Genomic DNA, 9,644 nt, shown 5'->3' on the forward strand with positions numbered 1-9,644 from the left:
AGGGTCACAGCTGGGACAAGCAGGCATGTTACAGGGGCAATGCCCAGTGCCTCCCACTCCTGGTCAAGAATAGGAGAACATAGCAGATGAAACGTGGGGCCGGTGGGGGCATGGAAGGGAGACAGGGTCACACTAGATCAGTCTTTCTCTCCAGTAAAGGAAAGCAGCTGCATCTCCCCAGGAAGGCAGCAAAAACATGTGATGGCCCCTGGGGCCCTCCACCTGCATGGCCTGTTTCCCGGCTGTCACACCTCATGGTGGCCACCGCCTCCAGCTGCGAACTCCCATCAGTCTTCAAGGGACAGTTTAAATGCCATTGCTTCCTGAAGCCTTGGCTGCCTCCTCTCAGACATAGTACCAGGGTATACTGGGCCACCCCTGCCTGCTCTGCCACCACCAAACCTCCACGCCCTCTGTCCCTTCTACCTGGAATGCTCGTCCTGCCCCATCACCTGTCTCGTTCCTCCTTATCATTCAGCTCTCAGCTGCAACAGCACCTCCTCAGAGAGGACCCACCAGTCCAGTCACCTCCTCCCAGCCCGTCTCCCCTTACCCCTGCACCTTTTTTTTTGTCCCCTCCAGCACATACCTCTTTTTCAGTGTGGCCTGCCTGCTTCTCCTTTGCATCTGACACTAAGCCAGAGGCCCATGCGGGCAGAGGCAGTGTCTTTTTCGTTCACCACTGCCCTCCTAGCACGGCACCTGGCACGTGTGGGGTGCTCTGATTTATTTTTTCAGTGAATGAATGAATACACATTTCTGGTGGCTTTTATCTGACTTATCTTGTGTCACAGTCACCTGAGTGCATGACTTGTCGCCCCTCCCATAACAGGCTACAAATCTTAATGTCGGCATCTGCTTTATTAGGATCAAAGGTGGCAGCAGCTACTGAGCACCTACTATGTGCCAGGCACTGTGCTAAATGCTCTATCTGAACTGTCATTTCAGGCTTGAAACAATCCAGGAGTTAGTTGTTATGAACCACCCCTACCCCTTTTACAGACAGGGAAAAGGAGCCCTGGTCAGGTGGCGGGAGGGAAGGAGAATGGATCTGCACCACTGAATGGCAGAACCCCAGTGGAATCCAGCAGCACCAGACTCTGGACTACATGCCCCACACTACCGAGCTGGGCATCCCCTAGGAGGCCTGGAAGAACCCTGCACATAGTAGGTATTCAACACATGCTTCTTGGACAAAGAAATAACCTAATTCACTCTTCAGTGGGGGTCTTTCTGGCACTGCCATAGAAGGAGCCAGTCGGATGGTACCATATGGCGAGTTGGTTTTCCTGACTCTCATCAGCCCAGTCCAGCCCAGGAAAGCTGCAGGTCCCACACGACAAAAGCGTACGTGACAATTAATGGTGTGTCCCCTCCGATCACACAGGCAAAGACCCAGCTCACCTGCCACATGCCACCCTACAGAGAGGCACGTTCTGTGGTTCCCTGCTCAAATGGCACAGTAGGAATGTACTGCAAAGCCTGTACTCTTTGACATTTCTGCTCCCTGCCTGTTTGATAACATGCAACTGCCCGCTTGGTAAATAAATCTGGGGAAAGCACAAGCTGTAAATTCTCTTTCTGGAGGATTCAACCTGCCTCCTCCTTACAGATTTTTCTTAACATTTGGTATGATGTTGATTATCAAAAATGTCCTCGGTGCTATCCAGGATTGAAGGAAGACCTGGGTCACCTTGGGAAGCACACAGGTCATATACAGCTGTTCAGACGTGCACTGCACAAGTCTAGGTGGTCTCGCTCATCATGACCACCATGTGAAGGGCGCCCCCTGAAGCTATGTGGTGAGTTGGCTGCTGGAAGTTTCCAGCTCGCTTCTCTGCTTGTAGCATAACCAAAACAAGTGTCTTCCCTGAGGGTGCTATCCCAGATAGAACCCCCTGCTTGCACAAAGGGTCAGCGACCTGAGCAAAACACAACGTCCTCCAGCTTAGTAGACACACATCTGTAACACTCACCATCTGAGGCAAACAGACTGTGATTTTCAGTGTCTATCAGGGGTCTCCTCTGGTTCAGAAGAAAATCCAAATTCCTTAATCTGGCATTTGAGACCCCACAGAACCTGAACTTGCAGGCTCCTTTTGTCTGATTCCCCCAACTGTTCCGAGATGCAGTGTCCCACCTGTGGTGTTTGTGTACGCTGGATCTAGTCACAGCATCCAAATTGTTTATTACCCAGGCCAGCAAACTTGGGGCCCACTGCCTGATTTTGTAGAAGTGTTATTGGAGCATAGCCACGCCCATTCACTAGTGAATTGCCTGTGGTTGCTTTCGCACTATAAGGATGGAAGTGAGTGGCTGCAATAAAAACTAGTCCATGAGGCTAAAATATTTACTCTCTGGCCCTTTATAGGAAAAGTCTGCCAACTCCTGTTCGACTAGCTTAGTTCATGTGTTTCAGGTAGAATAACCCTCTCCTTGGTTTCAGGTCAGGAAACCCAGACATTATCCCAGAGCTTTTTCCTCCAAGCAAAAGTGACTGGATCAAGTGATTGGCATGTGACCCAAACCAGAGCAATGAGAGCCTTTCCTGATATTTTGCTGCTGTCAAACATAATGCAAAGAAAAAAGAAGGCTTAAGAATGAGGGCAATACAGAAGAAACAGAAAGAAAGACAGAGAGAGCACATACACGCACATCCATGACATCATCTGAGCCCCTGGATCCAGTTATGCCTGAAGCCATTTTCCCAGAACTTTTCCATAACAAAATTCTATGCAGAACTGTCATATGTGTGTGCAGGATGTGAATACACAACTAATTTATTTACCTGCTTTATCTCCTATAGTAAAGTGAAAGAAAGTGAAAGTCACTCTGTTGTGTCCGACTCTTTGCAATCCCATGGACTGTACAGTCCGTGGAATTCCCCAGGCCAGCATACTGGAGTGGGTAGCTGTTCCCTTCTCCAGGGGATCTTCCCAACCCAGGGATCGAGCCCAGGTCTTCCAAATTGCAGGTGTATTCTTTACCAGCTGAGCCACAAGGGAAGTTGAAGAATACTGGAGTGGGTAACCTATCCCTTCTCCAGTGGATCTTCCCGACCCAGGAATCAAACTGGGGTCTCCTCCATTGCAGGTGGATTCTTTACCAGCTGAACTACCAGGGAAGCCCTTATCTTCTATACCAGATATTAAATCCCCTGAGCATGGGAACAGGACTCCATCTAGTCTTGTGCCTCCCGTGGTGCCTGGTACATAGGACAACCTCAAGAACTAACTACCAAAAAAACTGAGCTTAACTTTTCAACAGCATAATTGACACTTTCAGGACTCAGTTTCCGCCTTCAGGTTAATCAGCTGGTCAATAACTATTTTTTGGAATGAAAAAAAGACAGATAATTGCCGTGCCGTCACAGAGCTGGAATTCTTTTGAGCATGGCTTTAAAGACACCAGATGGGCTGAGCCAACCTCCATCACTAGAAAATGGGAACAATCCCTTGATTAATGAGCTGGTTTCACCAAACATCTCAACTCTGTGCACAACTGCAGGATTCAGTCTACAACCTGTGAGTCAGGGAAGGTTCTTTCACATAGTCGTTACATCAATTTAAAGAATCTCTCAATAACTTAATAATGATAGAGATGAATACTTACTACTGTGCTAAGCATGTTACATGCATATGTCACTATTATTAATAGCAACCCTATAAAATAAGTTCTATTACTTCCCCTACTTTACAGATGAGGAAACCCAGACCAAAATAGGGTAAAAAGAATCACTTATGTTTATGATTGCCAACAAGGTATTTTTCCATAAACAAATTTATGCAATCATCACAACAACTCTATAAGATAAATACTATTTTTTTTTATCATCCCCATTTGACAGATGGGAAATCAAGGCACAGAGAGATCAAGCAACTTGCCTGAGGTCACAGAACTGGAAAAAATTAGGAGAAGTAGGATTTGAACTCACAGATTGTAACCCAGAGCCATTCTGCTATGAAAATATTTGATACTTGCTTCTCAAAAAAAAAAAAAAATCAGAGGATTGAGGCATGACCCCCAAGGAAAAGATGGGGTGCCAGAGGCTTCTGGAATCTTAGCCCAAGGATTTACCTGAGACAGCACAGGATCCCCACTGAGGCTCCAGCTGTGGGCCCTCATACCATCTTCCTGCCTCCCTGGGCGTCCTTCTCTACATCATGGGAAGCTGCACTGGACGATTCCCAAGCCCTGGCCCTCTAGATTCAACCCAGACTCTGGCCACGCTCCTCTCCCAGCCACAGAGAGGTGGCCCAGACACGTGGCTGAAAAGCTTCAAAACTGCATTCCCAAAATATCTGAGCGACTGGCAGATGGAGATGTTGTATGCAGGCGCGGGAGGAGAACGAATTGGAAATAAAACGAAAGATGCCAGAGAGAGCATAAACAGCGTTGGAGGACACGATGGAGCCTGGAGGTGTGTTCTGCTTCCCTGTTTCTGAAGTTCTTGCTCAGATCAGCAAAGAGGCACCTGTTTGTTCATGTCATCCACACCAAACACTGAGTGTTTAGCATGAGCCGGGTGCTAGGATGGTTCATCATACTGACTTGGATGGAAAACCTTTAGGATCTGGACATCCCTTGAAGAACAGAGATGCTCACAGATCTCTTTTTCCACTTGGAACGACACTCAACATGATTAAAAGCGCCCACATGCTTAGCATTACACGGTTCGTATCTCAGAAGACCAGTTGTGAAAACCAGCTGAACCGAAGCTCCACCCCGAGCTGGTCTTACCAGCTTGCCAAACGCAATGAGGCACACAGCACAACCATCAGCGACTAAGAGGTGAATGGAAACGCAGCCTTTCCCCCCTCCATACCCCTAGTTGTCCCAGACCCCTCGCAGAAACAGAGAAAAGAAAGGTCTTAAGGTGGCTTTCCAGGAAGTTTGGAGCAGTTTTACTTACAGCCAGGGAGGAGTCTGGGCAGGGAAAGGTCCCAGAATCTCAACTTCATCCTCACTCGACTGGCAGCAGCTGGACTCATAGCACTTCTGACAGCAGTGGCGGCAAGTCCATCTGCAGAGCAGCAGGTCGGAGATTCTAGAAAGGAAACCCTGAGCCCATGGCAGGAGGTGGGCAGAGGAGAGATGGGAAGAGGAGGAAGAAGAGGAAAAACACCTACAATTACAAGCAGCCGATCCCTGATGAGAAATAACGACATTCAGGAGGTCTGTCTCCACGGCTGATCTCTTAGAACAAACTGTTTTCCATTTCTATTTACCAACTGCAGGTACGAAGATGGCAAACACCAACCAGCTCAAGCCATTAATAGCAAGCAAAACGTTTGCAGGTATTTTCCTTTGTATATGAACGTCTTTCTTGACATGTGGGTGGTTTATTCAACATCGTGAGGGCTATGCAATATGTTCGCAAAACACAATGGTTATTACTCTGTCTTCTTGAAAGCAAAGCACAAGTTTTTTTTTTTTTTAAGTAATTTCATGACATTAAAGTAAACAGAGATAATCAAATGGAATAAGTAGAGGGTGGGAAGGGAAACCTAGTCTCATTAACTAGTATCTTTTCACCGGGATCTCCCTTCCCTAGAATGGCATGGAAACCGAGCTGTTATCAACATCCGGTTGTTGTTTAATATTCAGCATCCCCACAGCCCCACAAAAGGCTCCAAAATGAAAAGCAAGCATTTCTTGATTACAAGCCAGACGAAACAAATCACTGAATTCACTCACCTCGTTTAAAGGTTCCAACTGCCCTTTTAGAGATCCACGTGAAGCCAAGGGGCACAGGGGGCGAGGGATGACACAGAGAGAGAGACAAGACCAGTTTAGCAATATTCCTGCAACTCAAAAAAAGAAAAAAAAAAAAACAAAACAAAAAACCCTGCTTCTTCCCACTTACCATCCTGGGAAGGGAGCTGACCTCCTAACAAAGTGCTGCTACCTTCAGGGCTGCTGGTAGCCTCCTGGCTAACCAACACCGAATAAATGGGAAACTTTAGCATTTCGATTTGATTTGCACCGTATGCTGTTATGAATCAGAGCGGGTGGATAGATAGTCATGCTATCCAATGCAGCCACACTTCAGGAGAGGAGCAAACCTTCCTATACAGAAATAGCCATGAAGCCAACCCAGAAGGACATGATTAGCTAACTTGCAGGCAGGCACAGCATGGATGTCACTTGGCTCCCCCGCCCTCCCAGAGGCCCTACCTTCCAATTCTGCTCCAATGGTGGGGAGCTTCATATGACCACCCACAAATAGAGGGAGCGGAAAAGAAAGCCATAGTCTGGTCCCCGGGAAGAAGGGAGGGGCTCCCTTCCATCTTCAGTCCCACCCCCACCCCAGCCTCTTCTCATCGGTTCCCAAAGCACAGGCTCACCCCACCCCCTGTCTGGGAAGGGTCTTCACAGTTTTCCAAAAGGCCAAGTAAACCAGATAGGTTAGGAGGAGTCTCCCATGGAACTCAGAACTTTGAGTCAAGGAAAAAGCTAATCATCGTTCTCAATTCTTTTGCGAGGTGAAGAAGGTCTTAATTTGGTACCACTATATGTAACATCTTTCTAACAGTTGCAAATCCCACCCCTGCCTTCCTTTTTAAACAGACAGCAGACCCCAGCTCAGAGCCCTGCAGACAGACTAGCTAGAATCCAAGAAGGTGGCATGATTCTCATTGTACTTTTCCTATTGCCTTCAGTTTCTATCAGGTGACCCTGGTTTTCTATTATGGTAGTGACATGACGTTTCCTTTTCATATTAAAGTTAAAATAAAGCACAAGTCCATTTATAGAAAAGAAATTAAGTAAATAACATCACAGGTGGTACATAGCGCGTGAAAAACTCAAAATCCTTGAAGTGACAAGGGATTTACTACAGTTTGGGGGGAAGAAGTCTTGGACACCAATCACAAGGGGCAGGGGGAGATACAAAACTGGGAAAAGAGGCACTCGTCCTGGCCTCATCAGTGGTCAGTCATGTGACTCAGGCAAGTTGGGAGTCTGAGCCTCAGCTACCTCTTTCCTTTAATGGAAGGGCTAAGCTAGGACACTATGAAAAGGCTCTGTGCTGCCTAGTACCTGCATGCTTTCTGTGGCTTATGAGAACCAGACAGTTTGTCAAGTCCAATTGGATCCTGCCAGGCACTGGGGACTGTCCTGGCCGACAGAGTGGTGAGGCGAAGAAAGCAGCAAGCAGCTATGCCCTCATGGGGCTTACATGAGAAAGTACTTTAACATGCTCACGGTAAAGTGCAGGGTTAAAGGGATGCTTTTTCACAACGATCCAGGCTCACAGGAAGGCATTTCCTGGGTATACAGTGATCAAAAGAGAACCATTTCTAAAAGCATGATGAGCAAAGGCAAAGCTACCTCAGGGGTCCTGCCTAGGTGCAAGGTGAGTGTTAGGGGGCAGAGAAACCAAGGAAGAGGAAGAGGAAAGGGAGATGCACTGAGGCTCCCAAGCGTGCTGAGTCTTTGGGCCTCAGGCTCAGGTGTTTGACCCAATGGAGGAGAACTGATTCGAGCCAGAAAAAAAAAGGAGGAAGGAAAGTCCGGATATTCTAGAACAGGGGGTGCAAGCTATGACTCAAAGACCAAATTCAGCCTGTGACCTGTTTTTCTATGACCCTCCAGCTAAGAAGGGTTTGTATATTTTTAATTGGTTGAAAAAGCTTTAAAGATGAATACTTCTTGACTCGTACAAAGTATATGAAATTCAGTTTCAGTGTCCACAAATAAAGTTTTATTTAAACATAGCCATGCTCATTCATTTACTAGTGTCTCTGTGTAGTGCCATAATAAAGAGGTGAAGTGTTGTGACACAGACCGCTCAGCCCTCGAAGAAAAACAAATATTTACTATGTAGGCCTTTACAGAAAAAGTTAAACACCTTGTTCTAGAAGAAAAGTCAACATCACCGGGCCATCCTCATACCAGATGCTTAACAAATCCCTCACCAATCCCCATCCCACCCACTTCCTAGGCCTCACCACAACCGCTAAGCCCCTGAGTGGCCTTGGGCAAGTCACTTCATTACTCGGTGCGGAAGACAGTCATTAAGAGCCCTAGAAGCCCGTTCTAACGTGGTTCAGGTCTCAGTGCGTGGTCCTTGATGGGCAGGGACCACGCCGCTTTCTCAGCTGTGTTCCCGGTGCCCACACATATTACATGTCACCCAAGTGTTTGCTGAACGTGTTCAGTGGCCACTCCCCCCAACAACATCCCCACAGTAGGTGAACAGTAAATGTGACCTTCATTGAACTTGAAAAGATGACCTAAGGATTCCATGAAAGGGAAGTCAATGGAGCGAATCTAAGGCAGGAGAGGGATGGGGCGGCTATGAGCGGATGGCAGGGCAGAGTTCCCCGGCAGGTGGAAAAGACTAAGGACAGGAGGAGGTGCGTGTGTGAGCCAAAGTGGGAGGAGGTATCAGGAGCCCCTCCAGTGGTGGGCGAGGGCAGAAGCGAGCCCAGAGGCACCCGTCTGCCTCTGGGCAGGCAGAATGTAGGAGCCCGTCGGTATCACTGCCAGGGGCAAAGGACCCAGTGCCAGAACAAGCAGCTCAGCGGGTCTGACCGCATGACCTTGGCGCTGACCCGTCGCCGCTTCCCCCCTCGTACTGAGGAGACAGGTCTCTTAGTCAAGCATGCCCTCCTCAAGAAAAGGAGCCTGGAAATTATTTCAGCCTAAGGATTCTTGCGGGGTGTCCCCAAGATGAAGGGAAGGGGGGTCCACAACTCCCAAGGCAATGGCCCAAAGTAATCGGCTGCCCCCCAACACCACCAGTGCGCCTCCGGGGTGTCCCCCACCCCTCAGCACCCAGTGCCCGGGAGAGACGATGTCCTTGTCCCTCCCGGCCGGAACAGCTGCCTCCGGCTCGCTCCGCCGGCCAATTAGCCAGAGCCGTCACCAAGGCAACGACAGCTGGCGGGCCGGGCGGCTGGCGCGCCCCGGGCCGCCCTCCCCGCGGCCCCTCCCCTGGGGTGGGGTGCCCGAGGGACGGGGTGGGGGAAGGGGGGGAAGAAAAGTCCGCCCCACCCCCAATCCTTCCCCAGGAGGTGAGGGCGCGCGTGCAGAGTCCACTTGGGGCCCTTCATCCCGGGGTGTGGGGGGTCCCCAGCCTCTTCTCCTGGGGCGCACCCCCGCTGCTGCACAGGTTGCCTTGCGCTCAGGCACCCTTTTTCTCGAGGCAAGTTTGTGGCAGCCCAGCCGTGTGCCCTCCCTTCCGCGCGCTCACAGTCAGAGGGGGCGCGGCACCCCCCCACCCCACACCGCGGACCTGGCCCCCCGGCCTCAGCCCTACCTGGATGTACGCCATTTTCGCCCGCGCGCACTCACTCCGGCCCGGGCATGGCGCCGCCACGGCCACTTTGCCCTCGCCAACCGGAGAGAGGGGAGAAAGCAAAGGGGGAAAGGAAGAAAAAGGCAGCCGGGTGGCCCCAGACGTGACTGGCGTGGCTGATGAGCGGCGCCCGCCCCTCCGCCGGCCGCCCCGTCCTTGCCTTCCCCTGCGTTCCGGCTCCGGGAGTCGGGGCCGCCTCCCAGGTTGGGAGAGCTCCGGCGCCCAGGGCCCCCGCCTCGGCCTCCCTCGCCGTCCCGCGCTCCCCCCGAGGCGCTCCCCAGGCGGGATTAAGGCCGGGGCGCCTGGGGAGGGAGCCCGGGGCAGCCGCGGGGACTGCAGC

The 9,644-nt window shown here is 50.3% G+C and overlaps 1 protein-coding gene across 2 annotated transcripts in view; it reads right to left on the reverse strand.

Moving 5' to 3' along the window:
* The window catches only part of SYT17 (synaptotagmin 17), an 89,114-nt gene extending 79,701 nt beyond the window's left edge, over nt 1-9,413 (reverse strand). Inside the window, exons 1-3 of one of the 2 annotated variants that reach the window (XM_019988357.2) lie at nt 9,266-9,413; nt 5,698-5,715; nt 4,913-5,061 (exon numbers count right to left, since the gene is read on the reverse strand). In XM_019988357.2, the coding sequence (XP_019843916.2) occupies nt 4,913-5,061; nt 5,698-5,715; nt 9,266-9,280 (182 nt within the window). In that variant the 5' untranslated portion in view covers nt 9,281-9,413. Of the gene's footprint in view, nt 1-4,912; nt 5,062-5,697; nt 5,716-5,866; nt 6,155-9,265 lie in introns of those variants that run through there. The other variant, XM_070779724.1, reaches the window with a different exon arrangement.
* Between the last annotated feature and the right edge of the window lie 231 nt (nt 9,414-9,644).

The sequence above is a fragment of the Bos indicus genome, chromosome 25, assembly GCF_029378745.1.
Source record: "Bos indicus isolate NIAB-ARS_2022 breed Sahiwal x Tharparkar chromosome 25, NIAB-ARS_B.indTharparkar_mat_pri_1.0, whole genome shotgun sequence".
Lineage (NCBI taxonomy): Eukaryota > Metazoa > Chordata > Mammalia > Artiodactyla > Bovidae > Bos > Bos indicus.